The sequence below is a fragment of the Takifugu rubripes genome, chromosome 11, assembly GCF_901000725.2.
Source record: "Takifugu rubripes chromosome 11, fTakRub1.2, whole genome shotgun sequence".
NCBI classification, from domain to species: domain Eukaryota; kingdom Metazoa; phylum Chordata; class Actinopteri; order Tetraodontiformes; family Tetraodontidae; genus Takifugu; species Takifugu rubripes.
Window position 1 is genome coordinate 15961214 of NC_042295.1, and position 13457 is coordinate 15974670.

General features: G+C 51.2%; 1 protein-coding gene across 1 annotated transcript in view; it reads right to left on the reverse strand.

Moving 5' to 3' along the window:
- Positions 1 to 7081, reverse strand: part of LOC101062026 (alpha-2-macroglobulin-like) — a 7561-nt gene extending 480 nt beyond the window's left edge. The window contains exons 1-32 of the mRNA XM_011608793.2: positions 6968 to 7081; positions 6719 to 6899; positions 6483 to 6639; positions 6352 to 6404; positions 6016 to 6036; positions 5767 to 5932; positions 5611 to 5695; positions 5413 to 5551; positions 5219 to 5336; positions 5052 to 5161; positions 4803 to 4982; positions 4499 to 4726; positions 4321 to 4384; positions 4090 to 4235; positions 3864 to 4013; positions 3658 to 3792; positions 3308 to 3567; positions 2971 to 3196; positions 2757 to 2883; positions 2552 to 2673; positions 2427 to 2478; positions 2271 to 2354; positions 1988 to 2164; positions 1836 to 1911; positions 1595 to 1751; positions 1433 to 1507; positions 1188 to 1356; positions 938 to 1125; positions 660 to 872; positions 392 to 504; positions 200 to 290; positions 68 to 133 (exon numbers count right to left, since the gene is read on the reverse strand). Coding sequence (XP_011607095.2) covers positions 68 to 133; positions 200 to 290; positions 392 to 504; positions 660 to 872; positions 938 to 1125; positions 1188 to 1356; positions 1433 to 1507; positions 1595 to 1751; positions 1836 to 1911; positions 1988 to 2164; positions 2271 to 2354; positions 2427 to 2478; positions 2552 to 2673; positions 2757 to 2883; positions 2971 to 3196; positions 3308 to 3567; positions 3658 to 3792; positions 3864 to 4013; positions 4090 to 4235; positions 4321 to 4384; positions 4499 to 4726; positions 4803 to 4982; positions 5052 to 5161; positions 5219 to 5336; positions 5413 to 5551; positions 5611 to 5695; positions 5767 to 5932; positions 6016 to 6036; positions 6352 to 6404; positions 6483 to 6639; positions 6719 to 6899; positions 6968 to 7053 — 4215 coding nt within the window. The 5' untranslated portion in view covers positions 7054 to 7081. The remainder of the gene's footprint in view (positions 1 to 67; positions 134 to 199; positions 291 to 391; positions 505 to 659; positions 873 to 937; positions 1126 to 1187; positions 1357 to 1432; positions 1508 to 1594; positions 1752 to 1835; positions 1912 to 1987; positions 2165 to 2270; positions 2355 to 2426; positions 2479 to 2551; positions 2674 to 2756; positions 2884 to 2970; positions 3197 to 3307; positions 3568 to 3657; positions 3793 to 3863; positions 4014 to 4089; positions 4236 to 4320; positions 4385 to 4498; positions 4727 to 4802; positions 4983 to 5051; positions 5162 to 5218; positions 5337 to 5412; positions 5552 to 5610; positions 5696 to 5766; positions 5933 to 6015; positions 6037 to 6351; positions 6405 to 6482; positions 6640 to 6718; positions 6900 to 6967) is intronic.
- Between the last annotated feature and the right edge of the window lie 6376 nt (positions 7082 to 13457).

The window sequence follows — 13457 nt, forward strand, 5'->3', positions numbered from 1 at the left end:
AACACAAAAGCATCACCACCAAAGACTCCAGCGCTCCAGATCTGCTGACCCGGCGGCTTCGTCCCACCTCGGGTATGTACACGAGGACGTGGTCATTGTTGAGCTCAACGCGGTTCTTGTTGGGACCTCCAAGCTGCGAGGAAACAACATTGTATGACGCTCACGTTGTTGGGCTCAGAAGAAAAGGACGGACACTCACACTTTCCAGAGCGCCGTGGTCCAGCGCGAACCCAGAGAGTATCTTAAGGTCCAGGATCACCATGTTTGAACTGGCCGCCCTTCCAGTAAATCTGAAGAGACGTGAAACGATGGAGGCTTGAGTCACAACTACAGTTAAAAAGATCCAGATTTGAGAACGCCGGCCTCGCTCTCGCCTGGCGCTGGCGGGTACCTGGACGTTATCTCCAGAGTCATTGAGGTTCTGGCACAGTCGGCCGATTCCGAGGCCTCTAATGAGAACGTGCTGACTTCGTTGGGGGTTGGGACGTTGTAGTTGATAGAAAACTGGAGAAAGATGAATAAAAGTCTGCCCGTTAGTGACCAAAGGGCGCTCCGATTTAACCTTCTACAGCGACGTGTTGGCTCATTTCCTGCTTTCGAGTGTGAAGGGTTTCATGTTAAAAACGGGTCGATCATCAACGGACTTCTCAACTACTCACCTGAACTACAGCACATCCGGTTCCAGTCGCTTTCAGACGGTGTTTTCCCTCGATCTTTTTCAGCTCCTTCTCTTGTAAGAGCAACTTGTTGTCCTTGGTGACCATAAAAAGATGGGAGGTGCTGGGGGAGGTGACCGTCACCTGGGTGGACCCATCGGTGCTGAAGATCAGAGTGGCGCTGAGAGCCAGAGCCTGAAGGGCCACCACCGTGTCCTGCACACACCCATCAAGAGGCCTGTGTGGGCTTGGTCCTGCAGGCGCTAACCCTCCACACGTACCTGTGTGCTGTAGAAGCCTCCGTAGTAGTTCTGCTGCGTTGAGATCCATCGGATGATGCGGGTGGCGTAGCCCAGCTCCTCCAGTGTGGGATTAGCACTGAGTTGGGCCAGAACCATGTACGAGCTGATCTCCACTGACAGAGAGGGCGAGTCTTCTCCCGACGTCTGCTCCCAGTACAGTAAATCTCCTACACACACACACAGGAGCTGGATTTGAGATCCGCCCGCGTCCACGAAGAGACCGACTCACCCTTTGCTTTGGCTTTGCTGCTGAGGTGGTTCAGGAGGCGAGTTCGAGTGACCACGTCCCCGGCCAGGGTGAAAACGTAGGCCATCAGCGTTGTGGTGTAGATGTTAGCGAAGCCATCTTTGTCAATAGACGCCTTGAGGCAAGACAAGCTCTTGCCCACCATCGGATCCTGCACGAGGTCCAACAGAGGAGCTATTAGCCTGTTGGCCAGCGTGAGCAGCGGTTCCCTGCGGAGGTCCACTCACATTTGCAGGCACGTTCATCTCCAAGAAGCTAGCGGTGATGTAGGCAGTGAGGGTGACTTCATCTGACACCCCACCCTGGGGGAGAGAAGCAGAGTTCCCGTCTGGCGGCGAGTTTGGCGGACGTTCAGGCCACTCCTAAAGATGACCGATGACCCCGCTCACCTTCATCCTCCTGTTGAACAGAGCTCCCACCAGCTCAAAGCAGCCGTTCTCTCGTTGCTTCTTCTTCAGCCAATTCTCCGTCGTGCTCATGGTCGACTGGTCGATGTATATGTACTCTCTGGCTTTAGCAAAAGACCTCAGCACAAAGGTGGTCAGCCTAAGAACACGGCGAGATGAGCAGACGTGGCCAAATGAGGACGCGTGGCTGTGATGTTTGTCCTGCTCTCAGTCAGATCCTCACCAGATGTTGCCCTCTCCCACCCCGAATGAGCTGTAGGCTCCACTGATGTGCCTGTAGTTGAGCTGCCTCTGATAGCCTGAGGGTGGATGGAGATGGCTGAAGGATCAGAGAGAACGGTTCCTGCTGCGCTGGTGGCCAGCCAAAGCCCTCACCTGACCGGAGGAACTCCAGGGCCTTCTCCCTGATGGCAGGAGTCAGCTGCTTTGTCTTCTCCAGATACTGAAGGATGTAGATGTTGGGGGCCAGGCGAGCCATGTTCTGCTCACCACAGCCGTACGGCATCCTCAGCTGCCCTTCCAGGTTCTTCAGTGCTCGGCCCATGACGTCACCTCAACCAGCAACGAGAGGTTAGAAACCAACACGTCTTCTCTCCGGGGCTTTGATGAGCAAAGACAAGAAACCTGCTTCAAAGGTCCCAGAGGAACACAGACTCACCCACGACCGACACAGAGCCATGAGCAGACCCCTTGATCACGTTCTTGGGAAGGTCAATCGTTGCTTCCTCCTCCAGTTCCCCTCCTGTGCACAGAGACAAAAGCTTCAGACAGCCAAACGGGACGCGCCCTCATTTCCCCGAGTAAACCACCGGACCTTTGGGGCAGAGCAGCCAGGTGTTAGTCTGCTCCATCTCGAGTCCCTCAGCCTGAACAGGAAAGCACACACGTGTGAGGAACACAGCACCCTTCATCTGGACTCCCACCCGTTTGTTGGCCCACCTTCACGATGAGAGTACGCTGGACTCTGTCGATGCGTCCGCTGTCGGGCACCGACACCACCTCGTTGTTGCAGGACACAGGTGAGGCTACGGCCTCGGCGGTCACGGACACCTCCAGGACCCCTAGCCACCGGTAAACGGCACACTGGTCAACCTCTGCCCCTGCTGGAATCCCCAAAAAGGCCCCATTAGGGCCTGGCGCTCACCTAGGGTCGCCACAGCCATGGCCCACCTGACAGTCTTGCGTTCGTTGCCACACAGACAGGAAGTGTACTGGTCACCAGAGAGCGGCACCAGCTGGTAATGGGCCGATTCTGCCGGAGTCACCGTCAGCTGCAGACACACAGACGAACCCAATGACAACAGGAAGCTTAAAACGAGGAGAGGTTCCTCCTCTCGGCACGAGTGAACAGGCCTCACCATGATGCACCTGGTCAGGTAGTTGAACACCGTGGCCTTCAGGTCAAAGCGCTCCCCACGGATGATGGAGTACGGCAGGGACAGCTCCAGGAAGAAGGGCTGGAAGACCTTGAGGTCTGCACGGGGGGCCAAGCCGAAACCCTGGGAGGACATGCAGAAGGTCTCCGCCTCCCAGGTGGTGATGGTGTCAGGGACCTTCTCGACCTTGTCTACTGTTCCAGACGCTCTGAAATAGAGAGACGAGCTCTTAAATCCTGGAGAACCTTAAAGGAGGACAGTGTTGGACTGAAGTGGCCGTGTTCTGCAGGTCCAAAGTTCCGTCGTTAGAAACACTCACCCGGTTTCAAACATGTCCCATAACCAGGTCTCAGGGAAGAAAGTGCGGACCGTCACTATTACGCTGCCGGCAGGGGGGGAAGCGCCACCGCCACCGTCACCGTCACTGTCATCACTGTCTTGACCACGTTCTGCGACAGGCATCATCGGGCTGTGCATCTCATTCCTGTAGAAGTGACCAAAGTGGTAGTTCCTCCCTTTGAAGCTGAGGCATGACGGCATGCGGATGAACAGGTTTGTCACCATCTTCAGCCCATTTCTCTACACGACCAACAGCGTTGATTAGCATTAGCATCGTTAGCATGCTCCCAGGATGATGAGAGCAAAAGGTTTGTTTGTTTTTGACAGTACCTGGAAAACTTGATAAGGATCATCTTGCCCTTCAGGCCTCGGCAAAATGGACCTTCTCATTCTCACCGGCAGACAAGGGTTGGGGTCCTGGACCATGTAAGACATGTGTCTCTTGACCGGCAACAGGCTGAATATCTGACAGGAAAAGTTTAAACGCGTTAATGGAATAATAATATTTAATATTTGGTACGTGGTCGGTCAGTCACGTTGTCTGCATTCAGAATCCTCTCCGGTTCCTTGACGAAGACGCTGCGGTCCACAGCGCTCAGGCCACAGACAGCGTTTGGCTCCGCCCTAATCTGGAGGCCGATCTGCCCCCCGGGGAGGGCCGTGGAACCGCTGAACTCCAGAGACACCTGACGCACGGAACAGGGGCATTTATGGAAGTGCTGCCCCACTGGGGCTGTCAGGTAGACGGAGATGAAGCCCTACGATGTGACTGAAGCACTTCTCTGTGGCGAACTCGGCGCTGTGAGCGATCATACCCTGACTGGGCAGGACGGCATACGCCACCACCTGGACCTCAGGGGACATGTCTGCAGACACTTGCAGCTTAAAGATAAACGCTCCCTCAGTCACTGCAAGCAGAGAGGACTGTTGAGCACCATCTGCTGGGTCCCTGCAGACCTGGGGAAACCAGCGGCTGAGGACACCATTCCCCACCTGTATGATCTTCTATTGTCAGCTTCTTAGCCCCCTGAAGGACGATGTTTCCTCTGGATAAGACCTGCAGAAATAGGTGAATATGAGATTTACCTGGCATTTACCTCCCATAATGAAGGCAGAACAGTGACTGACTAGCTTATAGCAGAACCTGGGAGTGTCCTGCAGCACCACCCACCAGGTAAATCAGGTCCATCTCCCCCTCTGCTTCTCCTGCAATAGTGTACACGATGGTGACGTCCTGCTCTTGGCCGCAGGGCAGCGGGCTTGTTCCGGCCCTCAGGTCCAGCGAGCTAATGATTTTGCTGTTGAGAGATTGATCTTGGAGCAAAGACACAAGGTGTCGTTCGGTCCGATAGTGCACGGCTCTGTACGGGATGTACTGCAGCTTTGGCGTCACGGAGGCCTGGAGAGAAGGAAAAACCCCAAATGACAAACAAGAGAGGAGGGAAAGCAGCCGGATGCTGCAGGTGGGCTGGTACCTGCAGCCACAGGTCCCCCTTCAGGTCCCCCTTCAGCCGCCCTGGGCAAAAGGAAAAGGCAGCTACGCCGTTGCGGTCGGTGGTGAGATTCCTCAGTCGCCTTGACGACCAAACTTCCCCCTCAAACAGGTACACAGGTGTGTTGGCGATGGGGGTGTTGTTGTAGAACACAGCTTTGATCTGGGAACACAACAGCACAGGTTGGGCCTGGACGTGGAGCAGGCTGATGTGAGGCCTGCGCCTGCTCACCTTCCCCCTCACGGGCGACCCTTTCCTATAGACTGTGTGTGTGTCCAGGAAGGACAGCGTTCCGGCCGTGTAAGAGATGCCGACGTCCTTCTGCTGCGCGAGTCTCACCTCTGTGGGGAAAAGCAGCTGTTACACTTTCCTGAGGAAAACCTCCCGGATCGCTTCACCTGTTCCCTCCTCCGCCACGTCGGCGGTGATCTTCAGCCGATCGTTCACGACTTTATTGTCCAGCTTGGTGTAGTGGGACATCAGGACAGCGAAGGTGGCGCAGCCGTTCCGGTTGGTCTGAGTGAGACAGGAAAGAGGAGGTTCAGGCGCTCCACAAGCGCCAGTCGCAGATGCTTCTGCGTCCTTTTCCCACCTGCTTCCTCTGCTTGTGGCACGGTTCTGAAATCCCTGCTAGTGGATTATTCGGGTCATTTACGCCCATGTAGTATCGCCGCAGAACCCTGCACACCTCAACGATGGCGGTTCCTGGCACCGGCTGTCCGTACGTGTACCTGAGGAGGAGGAGCAGCTGAACCATCGGCAGCCATGGAGGTTCAAAACTCCTCCTTACTTTGCACAGACTTTAACTTCAAATGCGTCCTGCAGTATGTTCACTTCAGCGTCGGACGTTATCGTGATCTCAAATTTGGGCAGAACTGTGGACCGAACACGGGCGTTATTGTTCCCGCCGCGGAGGGAAAAGGGCGGCATTGAAAGTCAGACCCACCATATTTCTCCACCTTGAACCAGCGCCGTGTCTGTTCTCCATCCGCCTCCACCCTGATCTGGTACGACCCTTCAGCAGCTTCGGAGTTCAGTTTGTGGGAGAGCTGCAGGATTTTACCTTCAGCTGTTTGGTTGAGCCACTGTGCGATCCGGACACCGTTGGGATCCTGTTGGAGGATAAAAGAAACCCAGAAACACGTCAGTGTGGCAAATATAGTGTCAAAGAAGCGTTGGTGGCACGTGCGCTTACCTCCAGTGCGATGGTGTTGTACTGCACGTTCAGGAGGGACAGAAGAGAATTAGCATGTGAAACTGACAACAACATGTTTAAACAGCTGTTCCAGTCAGACAACAGCCTGGGATCAACTGACATTTTGGCTAACCGACCTTTGACCAGTGGAAGGTCAAACCAAACGTGTTTACTCAGCACAAAACCAGCTGATTCCTTCATGAACGAGCCAGGCAGGTTAGTTGGCCTTGAGTTTCAGGTCATCTTGTTACCTCGTAGTAACGCACAAGGCCCTTGTACATTTGTGCAATCCCAATAAAACTCTTGGAATATCTTGAACGTGGCCGGAAGACTCACCAGCAGAGCCGAGGGCCTCAACATTGAGTCCAGTGAGATGACTCTGAAGTGCACTGGCAGAGATGAACAGGGATTACAAGAACATCACCACAGCCGCTGAGCAATAGCTGATGTTCAGGGATAAACTTTACCTGTTTGTCCAGGAATGTAGATCGGTTTGTCCGTCTGGATGAAGGACGCTGGTTTGAAGCGTTTGACCAGGACTTTCTGGGACTCTCTGGAGTAAAAGGTGTCGCCCTGCACCTCCACCTCCAGCATCTTCACCTCGTCTTTCTTGATCGAAGGAACCTGCGACACGAAGAGCGAAGAGCGGTTTGTTTTAATATCCGGAAGGAATTCAATGGAATTCTGGCAAATGAGCGCTGACCTCGAATTCCCGGCACATGTGAAACTCTTGCCGGGACACCATCTGCATCAGGGTGATGTTCAACTCCTTGGATTTCAGAGAGACAGTCATGGTCAGGGTCTCATTGGGCTTCAGGAGGCTCGCGCAGATCCTCGACACCCCTTCAGCCTCCAGGATTAAAGGAATGGCCACCAGGTACTGCCTGCAGAGACAGGAATGCCAGGAACCAACCACACGGGTCGTTAGGTTAGTTTAAGCGGGTTAACTTACGGCGATGCTGCCACATGATCAAAGGCCATCCAGCTCAGAAGAAGACACAGCGACCAGGCCCACGTCTGGCTTCCAGGAGGCGCCATCACGAGTGGCTGGGAAACGCCTCAGGATCTGTTAAATAGTCCCTGGTTTAGAGAAACACCCCCTTGATCTGATGCAACCGGTCACGCACGCCTCTGTGTCCGGTCAATGAGAGCGCCAATCATTTACAGATATACATCAGACCGGCCAAGAGGGAAGAGATGTTCCAGTGGCAACAGTCACAGTCAAACGTGACACCAACTCCTAAAACTAGAGGTCACAATTGTCCGGTTGGGCTCAACGGCGTTCCGAAACCAGCTGGTTGCTGCTGCGGTCTTGGCTGCAACCAGCTGCCCTTTAACCATCCTGAGATATTGTGACCGTATCATGTAAACAGTACAAAGTAGTTTTCCCATGTAAACCAACCTTTGTGACCTGATAAAGGGTCACAGATACCGTTAATTAATCGAGGATTAAAGCCTGTTTAAGGGTGAACGTGGGGGGCAACAGCACTACTGACACACTGAAATCTAAAACGCTGATAAAAATGATAAGAATGAGTCCGACGTGGGCAGGAAACTGAGATTTGTCAATGTCCCATATTCATGTTATCCATGTTATCCATGTTATCCATGTTATTCATGTTATTCGTGTTATCCGTGTTATCCATGTTATCCATGTTATCCATGTTATTCATGTTATCCATGTTATCCATGTTATTCATGTTATCCATGTTATCCATGTTAGCCATGTTATCCATGTTATTCATGTTATCCGTGTTATTTATGTTATCCATGTTATTTATGTTATCCATGTTATTCATGTTATCCATGTTATTCATGTTATCCATGTTAGCCATGTTATTCATGTTATTCGTGTTATTCATGTTATCCGTGTTATCCATGTTATCCATGTTATCCATGTTATCCATGTTAGCCATGTTATTCATGTTATTCGTGTTATTCATGTTATCCATGTTATCCATGTTATCCATGTTAGCCATGTTATCCATGTTATTCATGTTATCCATGTTATTCATGTTATCCATGTTATCCATGTTATCCCTGTTATCCATGTTATTCATGTTATTCGTGTTATTCATGTTATCCATGTTATCCATGTTATCCATGTTAGCCATGTTATCCATGTTATTCATGTTATCCATGTTATTCATGTTATCCGTGTTATCCATGTTATCCATGTTATCCATGTTATCCATGTTAGCCATGTTATTCATGTTATCCATGTTATCCATGTTATCCCTGTTATCCATGTTATTCATGTTATTCGTGTTATTCATGTTATCCATGTTATCCATGTTATCCGTGTTATCCATGTTATCCATGTTATTCATGTTATCCATGTTATCCATGTTATCCATGTTATTCATGTTATCCATGTTATCCATGTTATCCATGTTATTCATGTTATCCATGTTATTCATGTTATCCATGTTATCCATGTTATCCATGTTATTCGTGTTATCCATGTTATTCATGTTATCCATGTTATCCATGTTCCGGCCCAGTTTCCAAGGCCGGCTGAGTGTGTGGGACCCAGCTGAAGGTCCAGTGCAGCGTATTAAATCTGTCCTGGTTCTGTTTGGCTCCTTCGGTCGTGCTCCGTCTGTGTTCTCTCTCTAGGGGGCGCTGTGGGCTCACCCCTGTATGGTTACACCTGCGTCACACCTGCAGCAACACTCTGTGAAGCTGCTGGTCGTCAGGTCTGTTTAGTGGTGAACGCTGTTAACTAGCAGCTCTCCATGACCACCAACTCTCTCCGTTTATTAAAGTTACTGAGTCAGCTGATCCCACCAGCAGCTGATCCCACCAGCAGCTGATCCCACCAGCAGCTGATCCCACCAGCACCAGATCCCACCAGCAGCTGATCCCACCAGCACCAGATCCCACCAGCAGCTGATCCCACCAGCACCAGATCCCACCAGCACCAGATCCCACCAGAATCTTTCCAGACTGCATCAAGCTTTGATATTTTTAAAGACTTCCTGGTTCGTTGACCACGAGCCGTCGCGCCGCCACTCCTCCACAGTTCAGAGCCCATTAGCTCAGGGAGGGGAACTGGACCCAGGACACGGTCCAGTCCTTTGTAATGGATTCAAATTGTCCAGATTAGATTACATACAGATTACCAAACAATAACCATGCAAACGTCACTAACTGGTTAATCAATACGTGCACATATTTCAGGTAAATACAAATGCAAGCGTCCCACTAACAGCAAGGCAGACGTGAACGTCCCACTGGTTCTGTTCTTAGAGGTCCACTCTCACAAAGTGGGTCGGTCACCAGGGGGCGCTGCACGTGCCCAGAGCTTCTGCTGTTCCTCCAGACCCATTTTACCCTGGTGAAGGTGTGGCTGAAGACTCGTGCGCTGCCTTTGGGACCGGGAACCAGGAAATGATATCACAGTCTCCATGAGTCCTGATGCAGGAAGTAACGAGGTCACACGGTGGTGCGGAGGACGGATGGTCAGGAGAACCACAACACCAGAGTCTGAGAAACCACGTGTGTGTGCACAGCAACGTGTGTGGACCTACCCTGCTCCACTGGCAGGGGCGAACATGATGCTCTTACCTGGGTTCTAGTGATCCAGGGACCCACAATATCAAAGCCCAGAGGACATCAAAGCCTCAGCAAACGTCTGTGTGACGCTGAGTCGTCTGTTAAAGGCAGGACAAAAGCTCCACATACAGGCACACACACACACACACACACACACACACACACACACACACACACACACACACACACAGAGCAGATGTGAAATACATCATCTTTTCCCTGATCCTTTAGTTCCTCTAAATCGCTAATAAACGACTGCTACCGAGCTCTGAACGGAGCCTCGCTCACTAAAGTCCTCCCCCAGGTCTGGGACCGGCCCAAGCTGCTACCTGGCCCCCAGACGCTCGCTGGGCTTCGGTTGTTGGAGCATCTACTTGCTAATACCTGGCATTAGACATGTGGAACGTGTCCAACGTGTTGATCAGTAGCAAAAACAATCAATACTTCCATCTTGGCTACTGCCGGGTATGAGTGTGCACGCTGAGTGCACGAGATGTTTGACACCCCGGTCAGTCACGCCTTGGGGGGGGTGCTGCGGGGGTGCTTTTTAAAGCATACTGCCACCTGGTGGTCAGACTAGTGGGGTAAAATGGTCCAAATTCTGAGGACGTTAGAAACTGAAGCCCTAATTTCAGATTAGAGGCGTTCAACAATGAAAGAGGGCGGTTTAAAACTGGGATTACATGGAACACATCAACAAATGTTCTACCATCTAGTATCAATCATCTGAGTGCTCTGTGGTTCCCTACACGTACGAATGTTTCTATCTGCACGTTTCTTTTGAGGGTTCCATTTCATTATTGTGTTGGTCGGAGCGTTTTGCCACTAATCTGCTTTTATTTTGCACCACAGAGCAGCTCTTTAAGGGCATCTCCAGAGCAACCCTCCCATCTAAGAGCTTCCTCTCATCATGCCCTGCCCAGCCCATTATGCTCATTTTATGAGTCCTGCCATCCACCGAACAAGCTGGAGCCCCGATCAAAGGTAAGACAATGAGATTTGCCTAATTTCAAACACTATCTAATCATTTTAAGGCGTGCGTGGGCCAGCTGGGGTACAGCTGACGGACTTTTCATTGGAAGGTTGATGACGGGAAGCAGGAAATGAAGCCACAACACCTACAAAAGTCACACATCTGATCTGGGACTGTTTCAGAGGGGATGTTTAAAGCAGCAGTGTGACGACTGTCAGCCTCTTTCGTCTCCATCTGAGCCCTTTAAATGTTCAGGAACCAGAGCTAAATTACATAGATTGTTATTAAAGATTCTTTTTCTTGCTGTTAAACTCTGTTTTTGTGTCTCACTCTAGGAAAATGCACATCTTTTTCCCTCTGGTCCTCTTCATAGGTAAGACCATCCCAGATAGTGTGTTTCATTAAAACCAACATTGAAAGCTTCACTGTGGGGAAGAGCAACAGTAGGTGGTGGAGACGTGGACGCTTGTAGCTGCTGCTGCTGTAACGAGCCCATGAATCAGCACAGGAGCCGAAATAAGATTTGTGAGATTGAATTACGTCCATGTGAGTCCCAGTTCCCCCTCCAGTCCTCCCATTCATGTAATGGGTGCAGTCATGTAAGTGATTAGAAAGCATCCGGTGGTTAGTGATTAGTGCGTCTGTGAGTGGAGGAGCGAGGAGAGGAGAGCGAACACGTATCTGGTTCATGTTGTGAAGCTTTCCTGAGGAAAGACGCACATCTGGGGGGCTGATGGGCGACATTTGCTCAGGGACGCGTCCCAGATGCTGCAGATGATGGAAACAGACAGACTTTAAGACCGTTAGCTGACGTTATAGCTTGGAGATGGAGATTAACCCTAACCCTAGATTAATGATTATCAGAGATGCTGTTTTCTTTTTAATCCTGTGGTTTATCTGAGCTGCCGTTCCATGTGGTTACAGGTTCCACATCTGGCAAAAAGCAAGGAGACTTTGGCATTTTCTCAGCCTGCGTCCTCAACAACAGTCTCAGGTCCAATCACCTCGTCCATCATTTCACACAACACGATCTGCCCCAGCATCTGCCCCAGTATCTGCCCCAGCATCGGCCCCAGTAGCTGCCCCAGTAGCTGCCCCAGTAGCTGCCCACCCTTTTCTAATGGAACCACATCTGGAGGCAACGATGCTACTTGCTCCGCCCAGTGGGAGGAGCTTAGAGCTCAACCATGAAACTAGCTTGTGTGCAGTAACGCAGCCTTGTGATGTGTTCCAGGTTGAGGTGCCATTATGCAGACTGTCAGGACTCCCCCCCCTATGATTGTGACTTCTTCACATCTAAAGGGTCCAAGATATCCACAGAGCCTGACAGGAAGTGTCGGATTGTTCTTCCAAATCACCCTGTGCTGTACAGCAACACAACCACGAGCTACAACTGCACGCTGACGCGCCGGAACCGGAATGAATCCAAACACATCACCATCGACTACAGCATACGCCAAGGAAAGCGTTAGTATTCCGTTTCCAGATGCTCCACCCTGCACCGAAGGGGCATTGGTTCCACTCCCTAAAGTCCTGTGTGATGCGCCTGTATACCCCGAGCCTGTTGCATGCGTGGTGTCGCACTCACTCTCCTCCTGTTGTGCCCTCAGAACGCATCAGGGACTGTACGAGCGCTTCCTGCTTCCTGCTGCACCCAGCTCCAGACCTGCTGTGGCCTGCTGTGGTCCTGTCTCTGTGGGGGGTCCTCCTCACAGACGGGCAGCCAACATGAGCCAGAGCTTCTCCAAAACGAGCATCTATGCATTCAAATATACATTTGCACTTTTAAGTTGTCTATAAAAGGGTTTGTTGAAACAAGGACAACGGTGTGTTTTTGACTCATCTCGGACTTTTTTCCACTGGGGCACAACTAAAGTTCCTGGGACCATCTGAAAGTTCTGGTCACTAATTAGAATAGATAAGAACGATGAGAGGATGTACGTTTCCAAATAAATGCTTCTATATCTACAGACAGCAGACGAGAAACCTCAGCAAAAATATGAGAGTCTTAAACCAAACTCCAAGAAATGCAAATGTCCGTGAATAATTTGAAGAGTTTTGTGACATTAACGCTGTCAGACCATGGAGGAGACCAAGGAGGAGACCATGGAGGAGACCATGGAGGAGACCAAGGAGGAGACCATGGAGGAGACCATGGAGGAGACCAAGGAGGAGACCATGAAGGAGACCATGGAGGAGACCATGGAGGAGACCAAGGAGGAGACCATGGAGGAGACCATGGAGGAGACCAAGGAGGAGACCATGGAGGAGACCATGGAGGAGACCAAGGAGGAGACCATGGAGGAGACCATGGAGGAGACCATGGAGGAGACCAAGGAGGAGACCATGGAGGAGACCATGGAGGAGACCATGGAGGAGACCAAGGAGGAGACCATGGAGGAGACCATGGAGGAGACCAAGGAGGAGACCATGAAGGAGACCATGGAGGAGACCATGGAGGAGACCAAGGAGGAGACCATGGAGGAGACCATGGAGGAGACCAAGGAGGAGACCATGGAGGAGACCAAGGAGGAGACCAAGGAGGAGACCATGGAGGAGACCAAGGAGGAGACCAAGGAGGAGACCATGGAGGAGACCATGGAGGAGACCATGGAGGACTCATGACACGTGTCCAGGCCAGCGCACATGCACGCATCATAAAACTTCACGTAAACATGAATTAACTTGTGTTCTATTGTAAAGATGAAAGCCTTTTTCCTTTTATGCTTTGAAAACCATTTCAACAACTTGGGGGATATTTCAACGAGGAGGCGCGAGTAAGAGAACCGATGACACTCATGGTTCTCACAGCTCAATGTGTCCCTAAACGGTCCCCAACAGGAGGAACCACGAGTGTCCCCTAGACAGGGTCACCAAGCCCAAATATTAGCATGTTGGAAGAAAACACGGC